Source organism: Nycticebus coucang, chromosome 12, assembly GCF_027406575.1.
Source record: "Nycticebus coucang isolate mNycCou1 chromosome 12, mNycCou1.pri, whole genome shotgun sequence".
NCBI classification, from domain to species: domain Eukaryota; kingdom Metazoa; phylum Chordata; class Mammalia; order Primates; family Lorisidae; genus Nycticebus; species Nycticebus coucang.
This window is the reverse complement of record NC_069791.1, coordinates 57834537-57855175: the sequence shown is the minus strand read 5'-3', so window position 1 is coordinate 57855175 and position 20639 is coordinate 57834537. Positions and strand designations below refer to the sequence as shown.

The 20639-nt window shown below is 52.4% G+C and overlaps 1 protein-coding gene across 9 annotated transcripts in view; it reads right to left on the bottom strand.

Annotated features, from left to right (window-relative positions):
* The window catches only part of IQSEC3 (IQ motif and Sec7 domain ArfGEF 3), a 103307-nt gene that overhangs the window by 33180 nt on the left and 49488 nt on the right, over positions 1 to 20639 (bottom strand). For 8 of the 9 annotated variants that reach the window (XM_053557454.1, XM_053557455.1, XM_053557458.1 and 5 more), the window contains exons 3-5: positions 20224 to 20503; positions 9412 to 10532; positions 7355 to 7516 (exon numbers count right to left, since the gene is read on the bottom strand). In XM_053557454.1, the coding sequence (XP_053413429.1) occupies positions 7355 to 7516; positions 9412 to 10532; positions 20224 to 20503 (1563 nt within the window). The remainder of the gene's footprint in view (positions 1 to 7354; positions 7517 to 9411; positions 10533 to 20223; positions 20504 to 20639) is intronic. The other variant, XM_053557463.1, reaches the window with a different exon arrangement.

The following is a 20639-nucleotide window of genomic DNA, read 5'->3' as shown; positions in this document are numbered from 1 at the left end:
AAATGCAAGCATAGTCCTGGCCCTGTGAGCTCCCTGCTTCTCCTGCCCCTTCCCTGCTGGGTACCAGCCTGCAGTCTCACCGTCATGCCTTTACACTTCCGTGCATGCTGGTCCTCCTCCCCGCCACCCAGCTCTATGCTTAGCTCTCAGCCTCTCTAGGGGTCTTCCCAGACCTCCACAGCACTTGAGACATGCCTTCTGCTCACCACTGCAGGGATCTCCCTGTGTCAGAACATTCCAGTCTTCCCCACTGGAAAGGAGCTCCTTCAGGATGGGCAGTTCTTTTCATCTCTGCATCCCTAGTGTGTGCAGGAACTCAACCAATGTTCAGTAGGACAAGTGACTGCGAGATTAATGGAAAAGTGAATGAACAGGCCCTGCGCATATGGGCAGCTGGAGAAGGAGCTTCAGGGGCCTTTGCCTTTGCAAGGTCTACCAGGGGCCAGGGTTGCTCAGCCTGCTTTGCCAAGATCATCTGGAGCTGGCCCCAGACCTGGTGCACGCCCCTGTGTGTGTGTGTGTGTGTGTGTGTGCAGGGAAAGCCAGCACAGTGGCCCTGATCAGACGCAGCCAGCACAGGGCAGCACCTGACTCGGGAGAGGAGGGGACGCTGATGGGTGAGTGGCTAACAGGTGAGCAGGTCCTGCTTAGGCCTCCCTCTCTCTCCTGTGGGTCTCTGCAGGGGCCGTGGCTGATGCCTCATCAGAATTGGGGAAACATAAGCACAGATGTTCCTGCAGCTGTAGAAACAGGTACAATCTTGCATAAAATTGCTTGATAACAATGATCTGTGCCTGGAATCAGTTTGTGGTGCAAGGAAATGAAGCATCCTACAAGCCTGTGATCAGAATGAATTTTGTCATCTCAATTTTTTTCCCCTTTCTTGTGCTAGCACGACAGTGTCTGGAAGATAGAAGCACAGTTTGGCAGTTGCCACCAGGTAATGGTAACAGTAAGGATTTTTAATTGGCCAGAAGAGATAGCAACAATCTGAAAGGTGAAGGCCTAGCTGAAGCCTGGGAAGAAGAGTGTAAGAGCTTATACTCCAGGGAGAGACTGTGTCCACATTTGAGGATTAGGATGGAAAACTAAATGGCCTATTGCCTTGGGATATAGAAACCCTGCTATTATCCTGCAGTTCTTGGCTCATACCATTCAATTAACAATATCTCCATCCACCAGAGAGTTATTTTTGTTAGAACTCATAACATGCTCAACAAGTCAAGACTTTTTGGAAAAGTGCAATGGGGCTAAGAAAACAGAAGAGGGGGGGAAACTGAGGCAGGACCTGCCGGTGTTCCTGATGATGACATGGGGACAAAGAAGATCTTATATGAGGGGCATCGGCCATGCTACCAGTCACACGCTGAAGACTCAGGGGCCAAAAGAATTAAGCTCAACTCCAATCTTTAAGTGCAGCTCAATTCACAATCACAAAGATATGACCTCATATCTTTGGTATTTACTTGGAAGGATTAGAAGAATATCCTCCTAAGTAAAGTATCACAAGAAGGGAAAAGCAAGCATTCAATGTACTCAATACTAATGTGAAACTAGGAGATAAACAACGACACGCCCACATGAGAGAAAAACACATTTAAATTCAACAAAGGGAAGGGAGGGGTCTAGAGCGTGGTAAGCCCTCACCTATCGGGTATAATAAAGGGGTGTATGCCACACTTCGTGGGTGAAAGACTCTTCACAACTTGGGAGTTTACCTAACAAATGTACCCAATGTACCCTAATTGTATGTACCCTTATATTAATCTGAAAAAAAAAAAGATGCAAAAAGAAAAAGAACTAAGAGCAAACCACTTATACAAATTAGGAGGCGATGTGGATGCATGGCATGATTGTCTTTTGCTGGGCCCAGCAGTTTCCCTGTGTGCCAGGGGTTCTCACACTGAAGCATGTGTGAGAATTGTCCAGCAGGCTTACTGTCACGTGGATTGCTGGCCCTGCCGCTAGAGTTCCTGATTCAGTGGCCTGCAGTGGGGACGGAGAGTTTGCATCACTAAAAAGCTTCCAGGTGCTGCCGGTGCTACTGGCCGGGAGCTCCCTTTGAGAAGCACTGCTTTGTGCCACTACCAGTGGGCAGGCAGGCAGAGGCCAGGGCTCTGTGTGAGACACCTTTGGGTTTGCACCTTGTTCCCACCACTGAGCTGTTAGTTACATGGCCCTGTGGTGTCTCATTTTCTTACCTATAATATCCACTGGGTAGGCTTATATGAGTTTAAAAAGAAATAATGGGTATAAAGTTCCTGGTACAATAGGACTTAATAAATGACCATTTTCACTATGTTTCTAGAGACCTACTCTGGATTGACAAGCTAGGTGAGTCAGGGGGTACAAAGTGCCCTTGGCTTAGGTATTAAGAAGACTCTGCACTTTACCACCACTTAACTCTGCCTGGAACTGCATCACTAGACAGCTGTCCACAGCTTTTTAAATATACACATATCAGAAAGAGGAAACTGAATCTAGCTCAGACCTCTTGAGACTTATAAATCGGTTTCTTAGCTCTGCTTTCTTCCTGAATAAGAGGGAGGATCATGCCACAGCAAATAAAGCTGAGTCAAGGGAAGGGGTAGTCCCTGATTCCGTTCAGTTCTTCTGCCAATGGCCAAGAGATGAGCCATTATTTCTCTCTGGACCTCCATTTCTGTCTGAGCAAAATGAGAGGGCTGGGTTACCTGACTGCCTATGGAGTCTTCCAGCACCATGATTCACAACTTGGGACTGATGAGGACTACAAACGCATTCAGACCATGCTTGTCTTAGGATGCAGAACAGAGACCGATGGTGCAGGGTTAAGGGTACAGGGAACAGAGCCTGGCTTCAGACCTCTCCCCCTGATCTGCTCTGTGGCTGTGGGCAAGCTACTCAACCTCTCTGTTCCTCAGTGCCTTTGCTGGTACAGATTAACAGCCCTCCCCAACAGAGTTGCTGCGAGGGGGAACGAGGTTTTGCATGTAAGGTTCTTGGGACAGTGCCTGCTGGCACACACTAAATGCTTGATACAAGAGAGCTGACATTATCATGTCTCATGGCCCACTCAGTCACTAATGGTCCTCCTCAAAAAGCATAGTGGATGATGACTCCCTGGGAGCCCCTCCAAGAAATCCCCTTCTAACAGAGGCCAGTTGCAGGCACAACTGTACATCTCACAAGGATGGAGAGAGACCCGTCCTGAGCTGGAGCTGAATAACCAGGAGGTGGTGGGGGTGGGAATATTCATGCGTATAAAAGCCCAATTTCTAAGCTAAGGTGGCACAGCCAAAGGGAGGCTTAGCTCTGGACTGAGCCACCTACCTTTGGGGTCCCAAGGTCTTCAGATACAGGAGAACACTCATGACTCAGGAGAGTCCCTGTTTATCTGTGGGGAGGGGGTACTGGAGAGATGAAGGGCCGAGGCCTTTCCAAAGGCACCACTTTGAGAGGGAACATCTCCTTACATTCCTCCAGGCTGTGGCAAGGGAAAGTCTTCAAAGCAGTGGGGGTGACCCCAGTCTTCTATCCCTGCTTGTGCCCAGCCTGCCCTTCCTCCCACTATGGCAACTCCTGAAGAGAAAGGAAACGGTTCTGAGATGACATGCAGTGGCATGGGCGGGACGTTCCCAGATCATTTCTTCCTAGCAATGAAAGACCAGAGCCTTCCAGACTGCTGAGTTTGACAATCTGTCTTCATTTCTAAATGTCCTCTAAGAAGAACAAATCTGTTACACTCTGGCCAACACATCTCCATGGCAATGATATAATGAAATCTGACCCAAACGTCAAACTCTAACACGTCTCAGAATTTATCAAAGGATGGAATAGATGGAGAGGAGGGAAGGGACACCCAGGAAACCGTCTTCCGGCAGCCCAGCCCCACAGCCGCCCTCCATGCCTGTTCATGGAAACGGTAGACGCAATGCCCTCCGTGTGCCTATGAGTCACACTGGGGAAAAAAATCATTCAGGCCAGAAAAGAGGCCACTCATAGCCAGCGTGGAACATCTCCCCATCCGCTGGCCTTCAAACCTGCTGAAGCAAACATTTCAGGAAGGAAGTAGAGCAGAGCCCAATTTCCCAGTCGTGTGGAAGCTAAGAGGGAGATGCTTCCAGCTCAAGGATGCCAAGTGTGGCTGCCTCCTACAGTCAGGCCTGCCTCCGCCTGCCTCCTCTCAGCATCAGGAGGGGCCTCCTTGACCACAGGAGGAGTGAGCTGCCTCCTTTCCCCAAAAGCCCAGCAAGTCCCAGCACGTTCTTGTCTGCTGAGGAGACCTGACTTCAAACCAGACCCAAGGTGCCCCTGTGTCGGGGCAGTGGGACAGGGCTGCTAATGCTTATGCTTTCAAGGCAGGGAGACAATAATAGAAACAGCTGATGTTATGGAGAACTCCCTAAGTGTCAGGTCCTGGTTACACACTTCATGCGCATTTGAGACACTGATTTCATCTGAGCCTGCTATTATTATCACCACGTCACTGATGAGGAAACAGCTGATTTCTCCTTTACAAAGCAAGCCAACAGCAAACCTGACTGGTGGATGCTGGGGTGGGTGTGGCCCTGAGAGCTCAGATGCCTTCTGGCTCATGCAACTATGCTGGCAGAATGTATTCCTGCCTGGGGTGTGTCTTCTGTGGACATGAGACAGGAAAGGATGGAGACAGGAGCTTCCAAGGGCACTGAGGGCGCGACTCTGGAAGCAAATGTCACTGCAAGGATGCTGTTCCTGTCCTGCCCTCTTCCTGCCCCGACAGGGGCTTCTGGCCTCTACCTGCCCCATCTGGCTGCCTCTTGGACAGAGCTGTGGTTTCACCACCTCAGTCTCCAACGTGATGGCTCACTTATGTCCTTTTATTAGGCAAACAGCTTTGTACAGAATGGATGCTACTCGCTGAATGTCACCAGCAGGGGCAGGAGAGTCATGCAGAATCCCAACGAACCCTTATAGGCCTGGGGAAAATGGCAGTGGGAAGCTCAGTTAGTGTGTGTCTTTTCTCTGGTGAAAGTAAGGAAGAGGCAGTGATTCTGAAAGGTTCCAGGCTAGCTGGAACATCCTGGCTCCCCTGCTACAGCCTGCCTTTTCCTGACTCTCTATCTGTCCCCCGATCTTTGCAGAGGAAGGCCCCCACCACCCTGGAGATAAGCAACCCTCAGACTCGGGGTGGGACAGGGGTCCTCTCTGTGGTGACAAGTCAGCCTGCCTCAGAGCCCATGGTCCATCTGGCTGCAGAATGAGGCACAAGGGACCAAGGCTCAGCTTGGCACTTAGCTCTGCCCACCCCAGGGTACCAGTTGGCAGCCCCTTGGCCTCCCCCACTTCCCCCATCAACACCTATAAGTTCCTGAGACCCTGAGCTGTGCCTCCTCTCTCTCTCTCTCTCTCTCTCTCACACACACACACAGAGAGAGAGAGAGAGAGAGAGGGAGAGAGAGAGAAGGCCTAGCACAGCCCCAATCTCAACACTCAGTAGGTACACAATTTGCTGAATGAACATTGAAAGGCCACCTCATCCCCACCCCACCCCAAGCCTCCCCCAGGAACCCTGGCATCCTGCACTGCTCTGGAGCCTGAGGGCTCCTCTGGAAAGATGACAAAGCATGGCCGTAGTGCTTAGGGCAGGTGATTCCCCACGATGCCAGGGTGCTACAAATGCCCTAGAAGTGGGAAAGATGATAGATCACAGGACTTGGAGGGGCCTTCATGCTGCTCAGCATTCTCGTTTGACAGACAGGGACACTGAGGCTTAGAGGGAAGAGATTTGCCTAAACTACACACACAGGAGCAGAGGACTGGGGAAGCTACACACTGGGGAAGGCAGAGGAAACACACAGCAGGGCCAGGGCCTGTGAGTGAGCAGAGTCACCTCTGCCCTGAGCAGAGAGACACAGCTGGGCCTGGGGTGGAGCAGCGAGAGAAGGAAGCCGCAGGGCCCAGCACCTCCCTGCTCCCAGGAAGGAGAAGGCCACAGAGACTGCCAAAAGGGGAAGGTAGGAAAAGGAAGGAAGGAGGGAAATGTGGTCTCTGTCTTACTGTGTCCTGGAAGGGTTCTGGACCCTGACTCAGTTCCTCTGAGCAGCCCCTCAGGGTCCCACACAGCAGGGCTGGTGGGAAAGGGACAGGGCAGCCAGGGAGACCCTGTGCACTGCTCAGTTCTCTTTCCTCCTCAAGGCCTTCAACTACCAGTTCTGGAAGGGACAACAGATGGTCTGAAGCCAACAAGAGTCAGAGGCAGGAAAGGAATTCAGCCCAACTAGGAGCCATCCAGGGATTCCAAGGTCCCTGAGGGATCCAAGCCCACACTCCTGTAACTGCACTCAGCATCTCAGATGCAACAGGGATTTTGGAGGGGACTATTCCACCTCACACAATCCACCCCGCCCCACAGGCCTGGAGACACAGCCCAGAGGGCAAGGACTTCTACACTTGGTGACACAGCAGCAAGACTGCTTCAGAGACAGAAGCCATGTCTCTGCACCCACTCAGGGACACTGACCACCAAGGCCAGTGACTTCCCGGCTCCCAAATCCTCTCACAGGCCCTGGCTGCTCCAGTATCAAGTACAAAAGGGAAAGATTCTTCCAGGACTCTTGGGAACATTTCTGCTAATTGTCCCCAAGGAGAAAGAAGGGGAAGAAAAAGGGGCAGGGTCTCTACAGAATGACCTTTTTGAAGGAAGTGAGCTTGGAGGGTGTCTAATGGAAGCCAGAAGTGGCATGGAGGGGGACAGAGGCCAGAGCAGGGCCTTCCCTGGGAGGAGGGCTCCAAGCCCCTATTGTTCAGCTCCAGGGATACCACCCTTGTCCTGATAGTTTGGAAAGACTCACACCCTCAAGGCTGAGCGCTAGCAAAGGCCCCCATCTCTCTATTGTACTTTAAAATTATTTTCTTTGGTGGTTGGTTAATCTGTCTTTATGGAATCATAGGATTTTCCTGCTCTAAACCCCTCAGCATAGCCCCTTCTTTTTTCTGCTTCATGGTCTGACTCTAAAGATGAAAAGGAGCCTTGCCAGGGAGGGGATTTCTGGGGGAGGGAGGGCCGATAGCCAGGCAAGATGAGCCCAGTACAGACACAGCCCTAGTCTTTTCCTGGAGGTGGCAGGGAGGGTGGGCTTTTTGTTTCCTTTGAGCATCTCTGTATCCCTGGACCCTGGAGGGAGCCTGGCCCTGAGTGCATCAGGCAGTGAAGGTCCAGGACAGACCCAGCACAGTCCTATTGGGGTGATGAGCTAAAGACCAAGATTCTGGACCCTGTGGCCAATCAGGAAGTTGCAAGGGCTAGAGGGAGCATGGCACTAAGGAACTGGCCCAGACTTCAGAGGTCCTGCTGAGAGCCCAGGAGGGGTGGGGGTGGGGGGGCACTCACTCCAGCACATCGCGGTTGAACTGCTTCTTGCTGTTGCCCAGGAACTCTCCAATCATCTGGCGGCTCAGGCCCTTCCGCTGGAGGAGGAAATGGGCCACGCCAATGGGGGTGTCAGGGATGAAGCCACGTGAGATCAGGAACTGGATGCCCTTGTCTGGGTTTCTGTGGGTGGGGGAGAAGCAATAGAGCATGTGCCAGGGCTGCCATGGCTTCCTTTCCTTTCTTCCAGCCCATGAAACCCATAACTGTGCCCTGGGGCCCCTGGAAACTAAACTGACTTCCCAGGAAATGGCAGGTGCCCCCCATTGGAAGTACCTCTAACCAGAGCCTCAAGCCCCTGAACGTCCTCACAGAGGATAGCATGGGGCCAGAAGTGGGCGATGGGCAATCTGATGCAAGCAAGGTGAATTCCAGAGCAGGTGGAAGAGAGGAGACCTTCTCTGTCCCTAACTCCTCCTTCTCCTCCACCCCAGGCCAGGTAAGGAGGCCACCCTCCAATACTGTTGTCAACACTCAGGTCCCTACCTCTGACATCCCTTATCTTTGACAGAGGATAAGGGAAACAGGAGTGGGATCCCCAACACCCTCCCTCCCCTCTGCAAGGGGGACACAGAATCCTTCTCCTAGGTTCACATTCCCAGGCTGGGATCTTTGTCTGCGGGTGTGGCGGCCCAGCATGCTCTGAAAATCCACACTGCTCTCTGGGGTGCTTCTTATAAGCCAAGGGGGAGGTAAGTACAGAATTAGAGGGTGCACTTAGAACCTTTTCTACCCTGTTTCCCTGAAAATAAGACCTACTTACAGGAAAGATAAGACGTCCCCTGAAAATAAGACCTAGTGCATCTTTGGGAGCACACCTTAAAATAAGACACTGTCTTATTTTCGGAGAAACAGGGTAGCACTTGGACATTTCCAGGACAACCAGGCATGTGATTGTTTTTCTAGTAATTCATTTTTATTGTATTTTACAAAGGTTATCAGCCCACAATACATGGGGGGAGGGATAGTTGGAGGGAGATGAGTTTTCACGTGCACACGGAAGTGACGCTGTGCATGAGGAGGCTATGTTTGCCAGGGCTGAAGTCTGACACACACGAAAGAGCAGCAGATCTGGCTTCACCTGAGTCTGCCGAGGACTGGCTGTTTATTGTGCAACTCGCCTTACGTATTTTCTTTTCAGAGAAAACAGCATAATACCCATCTCTGGCTATTGGGAAGATTACAGCTGCTTTATTTAAGGTCAGCTATGAACAGTAGCTATTCCCCAGAGAATAGGAGCTTTCTGAGACCAGGGATGTGTCCCATGCAGCTTTGTGGTTGTAGTCCTGGCACTCAATGATAACAGCTGAATGGCTCTGGGTCAGGAGGGTTATGGTTCAGATGAGGGCCTCTGGGACGGTGCCTCTCCTCAGGAGGGGCATGTGAGCCTCCTTGGCTTGGCCCTGGCTGTGTACATTCTGGATGCAGGGCTGGTCTGGTTGGGGTCTCAGAGCTGTGGCAGTCAGTCATTTCTCTCCTTCCATTCCCCAGTGTATGTACAGCCCCTCTGCCTGCTTCACACTCTCTCTCCCACCCCCGACTCCCCGTGCAACCCTGCCCCCTCCAAACTTCTCCTTGTATTCCCTGCATGGCCCAGGCCCTCAGGAGACACTGCAGTTCTCCTAACTTTGTACTCTAATGATTTCTGCTCAATCCTTGAGCAGCCTGTACTAGTATTTTCTTAATACTGTCTTGTCTTTTAAACTTTCTCACTTTTGAAACCTTGGCTTCATCTTAAACAGTGACAGTTGTGAAAACTCCTGTTTGATGTGTTACTTTTTTTTTCCTTAATCCTTCTTAAAATAGACTCAGAACTATGAAAAATAAAGTGTGTGCTTCCTAAGTATTATCTCAGGGGTCAGGCATGGCACACACACTGTCAGGGAGAACCCTGGGATGAAGTGGTAAATCACGGGGCACCTGCTAGGTGGGGCAGAGAGGCCCTCCTCCTCCCTCCCACCTTCCCTCCCTGGCACTGCCCAGGACCCTCTGGTGCTCCTCAGCCAGCGCTCACTCACATGTTGAAGAGGTTGAGGCCAATGCGGTAGAGCCGCTTGCGCAGGGTGTCTGTGGAGAGCGTGGGAGACTTGCAGCTGGCCGGGTTCTCGCAGTGGTAGCGCGGCAGACTCAGGATCATGGCCTGCAAGGCCTCCTTGGAGGCGGCGGCCGACACTTCCGAGCCCGACTTGGCGGACTTGGTGGAAGTGCTGCTGCTCAGGTGCTCTGAGCTGTTGCCCGCCTCGGCCTCGGCCTCAGCCCCCTGCCCAGCCTCCCCTGTCCCCTCCTCCTCTGCCTTGGCGACGGAGGCCTCCTTTTCCACAGCTGCCTCAGCAGCTCCCACCAGGTCGGCGGGCAGGGCCTCGCCCGCCTCCACCTCTGCGCCTGTGTCCTGGACCGGCACGTCCCCCTGGCCGGAGGCTGGGGCCTGGGAAGCCTCCCGCCCTGGTGCCTCGGCCTGCTCCTCCCTGCCCGCCGCGGGCTCTGCTAGGGCTTGGGCTGTCTGCGCGCCCCGGCAGTTGGCCACCGACAGAGCCGTGGAGGAGGAGACGGATATGTTCTGGTTGGCGATCTGCACCGTCACGTCCCGGAAGGCCATCATGAGGGTGCCGCCGTGGCCCTGGGGCAGGCTGGCGGCCTCAGCGGCTTCATCCGCGGGCCCCGGGGCGGCGATCTCGGTCTCCCGCACCTCGGCCTCCAGGCCTGGTGACGCCGTGGCCGCCTGCAGGGCCTGGTGCAGCTGGTAGGCGCTGCTCTCCTGCAGGGAGCACACGGTCTTGAGGCTCCAGGTGCTGAGGGCGTCGTCGATGGACTTGGCCAGGGACTGCACCTGCTCGGTGAAGGAGTCCTCCAGCTCGGTGAGCGTGCCCGAGAGGCTGGGCGGCAGGGAGGGCGAGCGCACCAGCGGCAGCCCCGCGAGCCCGCAGCCCTCCAGGAGCGCCTTCTCGGCCGCCAGGCTCTCAGCCGTGGGCGCCCGCGCCTTGCGCAGGGAGATGCGTCGAGGCAGGCGGCTCTCCAGGAGCGAGTTGCGAATCTTCTCGAAGTTCTTGCTGAGCTGGTACTGGCGGAAAGCGGTTTGGATGGTGCAAGCGGCGCGCCGGGACACCAAGTGACCCCCATACTTGTGTTCTAGCATTTCAATCTGCAATGAGAAGGACAGAGAGGAGGAAAGGGCTCAGTGGGGAGGCGAGAGGTGCAGCCCTCCTGAGGGCCGGGGCTGGTGGGTTTCAACCCACATGCAGGTCCCCTCGCCACACTTTGGCTGGACCAGGAATGCGCAGCTAGAGGCTGCTGGCAGCTCAAGTGTGAAAACTCCTGGTGTCAGGGTCCAAGATAGCAGGTCCTTGGCGAGACTCCTAAAGATGTAGGGCAGAGGATTCCATTCTGGGGATGGTTAATGTCCCCAGGGCAGGAGAGCAAAGAAGGACCCAGCTGCTGCTGCTCGTAGTCACATACCCCTGCTGTGGTAGTTATTAAAAAATGTTCATATCAGAGATGCATAGAGAAGTATTTATAGGTGAAATGCATGAGTATCTTGAATTTGTATTAAAATAACTATCAAAGAATGTGGAAGGGTTAGATGACACAGTATTAATATTAATAAAAATATTTATAGAAATGGTTAGAGCTCGATGATGGCTAGAGAGGAATTTATTGCACTATTGTTTGTACTTCTGTGCACATTTAAAAATAATGAACAATGAAAAATTAAACAAAAATGCTGAGAGAGAAATTGCTGCCACTCCCGCTCACCTGCTCCCCTCTCAGCATTCATGGCACTGCCCTGGGGCACCTCCATTTCCCCGAGAACGTCAGTGGGGCTTGTCCATCTCTGTGACCCCAGTACCCACTCCCAGGCTCTGGCACACAGTAGGTGCTCAATAACTGTGAATTTGATAAAAAAGATGGATAGAGATCTCAAGGGTAGGAGTCCCTCCAGGCCACTACGACCAAGATCCACAGCTGGAGTCCCTCTGTTCTCACAGTGGGAGCTGCCCACCCAGAGCAGGGCGTGGGGGACTAGGCTGAGGGGGTGGGGACAGGGCATGTCACCCCGGCAGATGTGACGCCAGAAAGCTTCTGACAGGGAGACCAGTGTGGTTCTGGGTAGTCACCTCCTCTCAGCTCTCTCCTTCCCCTCCCCTTCTTCCCGCCATGATCTTTCTCCTCTTAGGTTGCTCTGCTCTCACTTTTTCTCAGCATCTGACCTCTCAGGAAAGGACTAGGAAGGTGTGAATGGCCAATCGTGCTTAACCATGATTCCTCTTCCACCAGTTTTCATCATCTAAATAAAAGTTGTGTCCTTTGTTAAGGGGATGGGCTTAATTGGTGGCCTTGTACACTCAGATCAGCCCTCACAAAAGTCTGGGGAGGAAGTGCTCCTGGCCCTGAATGGATGTCTTAATTACAACCCTATGTTCCACTCCCACATGGTGGTCTTCCTGGACTAGGGTCAGAGAGGTGGGCTGAGCTGAGCAACCAAGGCAAGGACATCCTCACTCCCCTGCTCTCCAGGGAGCATGGCGGGGAGGGGACAGAGAGAAAGGCCACATTTCATCCTCAATTAACACTTCACCTGGCCTCCTGTGACTCAACCCAGGGAGGCTGCAAGCAGAATGGCTGTCCTCCATAACGCCAGCAATACCCTCTGCTCCCTCCCTGCAGGGAATGAGGATGCCCCACAACCCACCCAGCAGAGTCACCCTCTCAGCCCAGGAGACCTCATGGATACAACCCCAATCCTCAAGGACAATCCCAGGAAAAATGCGGCTTCCTCAGTGCTCGTCTCCAGCTCTTCCAGCCTTGCCATCCAGTGCCATTCCCTACCCCCAGACCTAGCAACATCATGCCATCTACCCCTACATCCAAACTTACTCTCCGGGATAGCAGGAAACATGCAGACTGAGGCACAGATGGCCCGTAAGCCTTCTCCTATGACACCCCCAGAAGAAGCATTTGCATTTCACAAGGTACAAGGCTGTAAGCAGGAGGAAAAATCTTCATCACTATTGTCACAACCATCCTATGTTGGGCTATCAAGGTACTCTTAAAAATCATATAACGTGCATTTGTGATCTACTGCTATCTAACCAATTGCTACACACTTAGCAGTGTAAAACAATACCCATTTATTTTACCATAGTTCTGTGAGTCAGTAGTCTGGGCACAGCTCATCTGGGTGCTTGGTTCAGGATCTCACCAGGCTAAGATCATGATGTCAGCTGGGGCTACCATCTCATCCAAGGCTCAGGGCCGCTTTCAAGTTCACTGTTGACAGAGTTCAACACTAGTTTCTGGTGTTATGGGGCTGAAGCCCTTAGTTACTAGAGACTACTGTTCTCTGCCATGTGGTCCTCCCATAACATGGGAGTGTGCTCCTCAAGGCCAACAGGAAAGAAGTCCCATCCAGAGTTTCACCCTCCTGATTAGGTCAGACCCACCCAGGACAATCAACGGATTGGTAACTTAATCATAGGAGTGATGTCCCATCATATTCGTTAGTCCCACTCATACCCAAGGGAAGGATACACCAGGAGGTAGGAATCACAGGGGCCACCTTAGAATTCTGCCTGTCATAGCAAGTGGACCCGTGCCTACTTGATCTATGTATGACCTCACGTACCCATGAGAAGCACGTACCTCGCGTACCCGTGGTTGCATTTTGTTCCTGCAGAAAGCACACCAGAAGGAAGAGACTGTGGGAGCTTGGCTCATTCTCCCTGCTGGATTCTGGCATAGTCCCTGAGGCTGAGATGGAGATTTGGCCTTGGCTTATGCAGCTTTCCCAAGGGGAAGTGTGGAGTGTGAGGAAAACTGTTCACTTACATGCCTCTTTTTTTCTCAATTTCTGTATGTTTTTCACCCCTCCTCAAGCACCATGGGAAACTGACCAGAGGCAGGGACTTCACATCTACTTCCCACCTGGCGTGTTCAGACTTCTAGAGAAACCTCAGGCCCAAGAGCATTCTTTCAGGTTGTGCGATGCTATCAGCCACAGAAGGAAGGTACGAAATCCATTGTTTGAGATGCTTCCAAAATGGCAAAGGGGCCCATCCCCCTACATGGTGTCAACCCACTTGAAGGAAAAGACTGGCTGAGATGACCCTGGAAGCCCCTTTTCCTGCTGGTGCGGCCTACACTGTGCCTGAGCAGCAAAGAAAACCACACTTACATTCCTGAGTCTATCCCATCAAGCCTTCCATTGGATGTTGAGCCCCATGAAGGCAGAGGTCTATCTGCCATGTTTCTGCTCTCTCCCCAGTGCTCGGACAGTCCTCAGCACATAGTAGGCCTTCAATCAGTGTATACTGGGTAAATTAGAGAATTAATTCCAAAGTTGTCTTTGTGGAAACCTACTTAGAAACCTTCCCAATCTGATCTTCGTGTGTCAACTCTCCCTCCAGACTCTCATTTGCATGTCCACCCTCCACTGCCCATCTGCCCTTTCCACCTGCTTACAGACCCTCCCAGATCTCCCCAGGCAACCCTGTAACTTCACTGGCATCCTCTGCCCCAGGGGCACTAGCCTGAGCTCTTTCTTTATCTATTTTCCACAGAACCTCTCAGAAGACTAGTTTGCCTTCCACCTCCCTACAGGAACAAATGATGGACTACTGACTCAGCTCATGCCCTGACTCCTGTGTGCTGGCCCCTGCTGCCTTTCACCTCACACAAGGGTCTCAGGATGCTCAATGACACCCTGCTCATTGCTTAGCCCCAGGCCCCTCCTCAGCCTCACTCCTCCCTCCTTTCTGTAGCTCTTGATGTTTTCACTACGCAACTGTCCCACTCATGACCCTGCCCATCTAGGTCTTCCTGTCTGTCTCTGGCTCCTTAATCCTGTGTTCTGGTCATAAATTCCCTTCGCGTGCTAGACACAAGTCACACGTGTCACCTTCCAATGTCAACACACATTTTAACTTTCCCCCATGCACCCTGGACATCATGATTTCTATGTTGGAAGTCACTGGAGCAGCCCTTGATAGGTGATAATTAACCACTAATTAGGAGGGAACTGTTTCCCCTAGGAGACCTCGTCTACTGGGATATACTGAAGAACAAGCAGCACCCAAGGGAGACACCCAGGCCCAGACTCGCCGCTTCCCTGCTCAGACACGTGTTCCATCTGTGGCACTCAGTCTTCCTATCTATTAAGTCAGGCTCACCCTGATGACTCCATACCTTGCTGTGGGGATTAAATTGTTTCATGTAGCACCCAGGACAGAGCAGATGCTCAAGAAGTGGTAGGTACTCGGTGATGACAATGATTACGTCAGTGATCCTGCAATCACCATTCCTCTCCTTGATCGTAGACCTGCATTTCTAGCCCATGGATCTCTCTGCCTCTACAAAGCCATTGTCCCCCCGACCTTGTCCAAATCAGATTTCTATGGCTTCCTTACTGGCCTAATGACATTTGACCTGCACTGCATACCACCCAGTCTGGGAAACTTGCCTTTGTCCTGGGTCCTCGCTCCTCCATTCTGTACATTTGTCAGCCTCCCGTAGCCCCGTGGCCTCCACCCCAGGGCCTTTTGCAATCACCCTTGACCTTCCCACCAGAACGTCACCACAGTGGCTCACTTGGGCCACCCCCAGCAGCCCCCTCACTGCCTTCTGTGTCCTTCTCACTCCAGGGCAGATGCAACACAGGCCTTCCTTTGCTTGAGAACCACCACCCCAAAGAAGCAAAATGCTTCCTCCTGCCTTTCCAACCCTAACTACTGGTCCCCGGCTGCCTTCCAGCCTCCCCTGACAAAGTCCATACCACACAGCAGTGCCCCTACTCCGCCCCAACCAACCACACTAGGTGGCCCTGCTGGAGCAGGGGCTGGTGCTTAGCTCCTCCATTAGCCCAGAAGACTCCCCACCCTTGACTCTCACCCTTGTCCACCTTCCTCTAGGTAGAAATGTCCCCTTCTGCAAGGGACATCTCAAGAGACACATTTGTGGCTCTTTCAGGAAACATTCTCTATCCAAAACCAGAAGGGTCACCCTGCTAAGGGCCCCCTTTGAAAGTATTGTTTCAAATCTCTCTCTGATTTGCCACTTAGTTTCCTCCAGAATCTTCCAGCTATTTGTCCACCCATCCTTCCCTGCCTTCCCCTCCCCCAGGTTCCAACAGAGCACAAGTTATTTGCAGCATCAAACAGGTCTTAGTTATCCTCCCCCACGCAGGGCCCCCAGCACAGTGCCCTGTGAGCAGCTGCTCCGCAAATGGTGTTTGAATCAGTTCTGGGGTCACCACTGTTCAGTCCAATCAGTCCAGCACTGTCATCTTCCACTGACCCTAGCCAAGGCTGCTGCACCCTACTCACTGTGCCCCACTGCTTCCCTCCCCGATTGCAGCCCACCCACCATGCTCACCACCAGCCCTGCTCAGAGCTCCCTTGGCTCCCAGACTGCCCCTCACAGGGTCACGTTATTCTCCATCTGTGTTCCTTGTGCCCAGAGCTGGGCCTTAACGAACGTCTGTAGACATGAACTCGGCGGAACACTCTGTACCCCAGGGGAAAGACAAATCCACGCACAAGCATGTTCCTTCTGTGTTTCCTAGCACCAGGGACGGTGCTGCACATGGGAACAATGACGGCAGGAGCAGGGCAGTCTAGGGCCTGACTCCCAGAGCCCTGCTCTTCATGCAACCTTGCAGTGAATGGCACCTCCAGAGGTGTTTGGAGACAATCTGCCAACTCTATGACAGCCCTGAGAACAACACAGTCCTTGCTCTCATGAGCAGGAGGGGTCCCAGACAGCACAGAGCAAATGACAGGCACTCAGTAAATGCACATACCCAGGCCCTGATCTGATGAGCCCTGAAGTATGAGAAAAATTCACCCAGGTGTGGCAGGACTGGGGACAGTGGGGAATGTTCCCAGTAGAGGAGGCCCAGAGGCAAAGGAGGGACTGGTGAACAGAGTGGCTGGGACACTGATGGGGGCCAGGTCTGTGACAGGGGAGGCTGGAGAAGCCTTCATCCTACACACCATGGGAGCCATCAGAGGTTTCCATGCAGCAGGGGCAGCGTGATCAGAAGTGTACTTTGTAGAGATGATATGCTTCAACATGCAGGTGGGGCTGGATGAGGCCCAGCTTGAAGTGGGGGAACCAGTTGGAGGGTCTGCATGGCAAAGACAAGTGGGTAGGATGGCCTGGCCTCGGTTAGGGCAGTGGGGATGGCAAGAAAGGGTGGGATTCAGGAACCAGTTAAGAGGTAGCATTAGTGGAGCTTAAGGTGAGACACAGGTGGAGCGAGATAAGCTAAGGAAAACTACCCAGGGGCTCTGGACTGGCTGCCAGAGGAGGCCTGGTTGACACCTCTGGGAGTGCCATTCAGCACAAAGTTGCATGAAGAGCAGGGCTCTGGGAGTCACGTCCTGCTCTGCTCCTGCCATCATCATTCCCATGTGCAGCACCATCCCTGGTGCTAGGAAACAACAGAAGGAACATGCCTGTGCATGGATTTGTGTTTCCCCTGGAGCACAGAGTATTCAGTTGAGTTCATGTCTACAAACGTTCATTAAGGAGGCAGGTTGGTGGGCTGGGGAGGTAACAACTGCCCAAGACTCTTTCTAGTCCAAGGCTGTGGGATCCTGTGTGGCTGGCACAAACATGGGGTCAGAACACCAAATCCTAGATCTCAAGGAAACCGGAGGGCAGAGTCAGGTCCTGGCTCCAGGCTGTATGCCCATCCCTTCCTCCTTTATGTTACCAAATTATTGTTTCACCCTTTTCCTCCAAGCATCTTCATCATGCCAGACACTGTGTCAGGCACTGGGGATATAATGGTGTGGGAGCCATGTGCCCGGCTCAGAGGAAGAAGCCAAGCTAACACAGGGCTTCAGGGTTGTAACAGGGAATGTGACAGGGAATGCCTAGGACAAAGGGGCTCCTAGGGAGGGTAGGGAGAGCTGCCAGAGAGGAGCAAGGATCACCGAAATTGAGTCCTAAAGCCAGAGAAGGCCAAGGGCAGGAGTGATGAGAGGAGCAGGACCTGCAGAGATAGAGGCAAAGGGGAATAGCATGGAAAGCCCCAAAGGGATACACGAGGCAGCTGAGGCCCAGAGAAGGCAAGCAACTTGCCCAAGGTCACAGCTCTTTGGCAGAAGAGAGAGGACAGCTCAGTCTCTTGTAAATGTGGGTCATGTTTTCAACCCCTATTTGCCTTCTTCCTCACACACCCAGCCTATGCTTGACCTAGGGAGATAACATGAGCCGGGGCCCAGCTAAGCCCCAAGGCAGGACTCACTGGCCCCTATTACACCCTCTGCCGGTCCTCACCTCACCTGACTCCGTCTCACTGGCCATAATTCTGCACTAGAATTATGCCTGTCATAGGAGCGGCCCACAGTGCCCATCGGAGAACTCTTCATGCTCCCCGTTGGGATTGGACTCGCTCTCCTGCCCGAGCCAACCAACATGGTATCTGGTGTTACTGACTGGATACTCCCTAAATGGAACTGTAGTCTCTGTGGGTTAGCTAGGGAGTGTGCTTTTTTCTTCTTAGTACCATGCTCCCTTGTGGCTTTGCATATTATAATTATTTTAAAAAATATATTCACTTGGGTGGCGCCTATGGCTCAGTGAGTAGGGTGCCGGCCCCATATACTGAGGGTGGCGGGTTCAAACCCGGCCTCAGCCAAACTGCAACAAAAAAATAGCCAGGCGTTGTGGCGGGTGCCTGTAGTCCCAGCTGCTGGGGAGGCTGAGGCAAGAGAATCGCGTAAGCCCAAGAGCTGGAGGTTGCTGTGAGCACTCTGGCACTCTACCGAGGGCGGTAAAGTGAGACTGTCTCTACCAAAAAAAAAAAAAAAAATTAAAAAAGAATATATTCACTCAATGAGCTCTTACTATGCCCAGGACACTCTGCTAGATGCTGGGGGAAGGGTACCAAGACAAATGTGAGATGTTCTCCTGTCCTCAAGGAGCAAAGTCATGTGGAATCGAGAGGATTCCCTCATCTGGGCCAACTGCCCCCTAAGATCCCACTGCAGTGCCCCAGGCAATTGTCATCCAGCTCCCACCTTAGGTTGCCAGTAACAAAGAACTCATTGTGCACAGGGCAGTCTATATTTTTAGCAGGTCTATTGTATAGCCTGGGGCCTGCAATTTTAAATCCTGTACTGTCAACTCAAAAATTCTCTCAGAAAGTAGAGCTTATGTTAAGTGCTCTTATTACAAAAGGAAAAAAAAGGAAATATCAGGAAACTTTTGGAGGGGATGGCATTCATAGTGATGGTTTTATGGCTTCATGAATACATGATTATCTCTTCTGAGCTTACAGTCAAATGAAACCCTAAGCCTTTCTCCCTGATCCAGGCCTGCTGAGCTTACACTAGTGCTGTGGGCTTTTCAAAGCTAAGAGCAGAACTTCAGATTTTTCCCTATTTCATCTGACTTTTTTCCATTTAAACCATGTTTCTGTCCCAATGAGATTTTTTTTAATCTTGGATTTTATCATTGAGGTATTAGCTGTTCTCTTTCCGTTTTATGTCATCAGAAAGTTTGGTAAATATAACTTTTATGCCTTTATTCAGTGCCTTGTCAAGGTAGTTAACATGGACAGGACCAAGGACAGTGCTCTACTCTCCTCCCCAGGAATTGGCACTGATGGATGTTGGGTTTGTTTTTGTTTTTGTTTTTGTTTTAACAATCTGCTTGAGAATAACCCCCTTGACTATACTGTCATCTAATCCACATATTCCTATCTTGTTTACATAGCTATCTTTGGACATTTGGTCAAATCCTTTACTGAGAGGCAGATGCGCTACCCCCAGCTGGCCCCTGATTTGAGATAATAGCTTGGAGTCAATGCCAAAGAGAGAAACGAGGTTAGTTTAGCTGGACTCAGTGGCCTTCCTTCTAGCCTCAATTAAGATTCATCTAGTCTATTGGGCTGGAGAGTGGTTCTTCACAACCTACACATTTTGGAGCCAGGAGGGACCTTGGAGATGATTCAAGGCCTAATTCTCATTGTCGCTGATAAGAAAACCAAAGCCCAGAGTGCTTAACTGGTACTCCCAAAATCACAGAGTTAATCAGAAGAAGAAAGAAGATTGGATCCTATCTCTTTGTCTCCAAGTTCAAAGCTCTCTCTTGCCAGTATCACATCACCACGTCTTTCTCTAAGCACATGCACACACACACACACAGACATACTCATACACACCTTCCTTTGGGTCTCTTAACAATTCGGTTAAGAGATAGCTAGACAAACTGGGGCATTGTCTGGGAGTTCAAAGGGACCCTGTGACTGGGCACTTTCTCTCTGCTTCAAAGAATGGAAGATAGAGGTCTAGGACCCCTCCTTAGGGTTTGTTCTCTAACAGGGGATCTGTGCGCTCCCCCAGCCTAGACTGATTGTGGGAAGTCTCAGCCTACCTCGAGGAGACAACTGCTCTTGTATCCCCTCTGAGGCTTGGCTTGGGTGAGCATGTCCCTGGGCTGTCACTTATAAGCAGTGAGTGGAGGTGGGATTTTCCCAGAAAACAGTGGGCTGTGTGCCCAGTGCCTTGGTGGGCCACTTAGGCTTCCCGTGCATTGTGAGGAGCAGGGACCCTGGACACACGGCCTGAGAGTCTTGCATGGCAAGGGCACGCACTGTGTGGGGTGTAGGCCCTGAATGGGAGTGAGGCAGTGCCTGTGGCTGGTTGCTCGAGGGACTGGGCTATAGGGAAGGGCAGATTAGGTCACTCAGTTTGAGAGAACTGTGACAAAGAGGTGTGCCTGCAGCAGAGGTGGGTCCAGGTGGGGAGACCCCTGGTACTCTGGTCAGCCCCGAAAGGCAGGGCCTCTTCACCACCCTCCCCGCCCCCCTTGGAGGCCCTGGGTACCTGTTTATTCTTTAGGTCAAGGGAGAGTTCGTAATCAGAGGCAGCAGGGGTGTGGGAGCAGAGCGCTGTAGCCAGGGCAGGCTGCTGCCGGCCAGGGGAGGCCGCGCTGTGGGGGCCAGCCCTCGAGGGGGCACCCCCCGCCCTCGGCTGCTCCTCCTCCTCCCGCAGCTCCAGATCTTGAGCCTTCAGGGCATGGGCACTGGGTCTGCCGGCTGCCACCAACGCCGCTGCCACCATGGAGTCCTCCATGCCCCCACCGGCCTGGGCGCAGGAGCCATCACTGTGAACAAAATGCAACGGTGCTCGGTGCTTGGTCAGGGGAGAGGGAAACAGGGTGCATGTGGGCACTCTGGGCCAGCCTTTCCAGTGGGTGACAGGCCTTTCTAGTGACAGAGACTGGCTGGAGTTATCTAGAG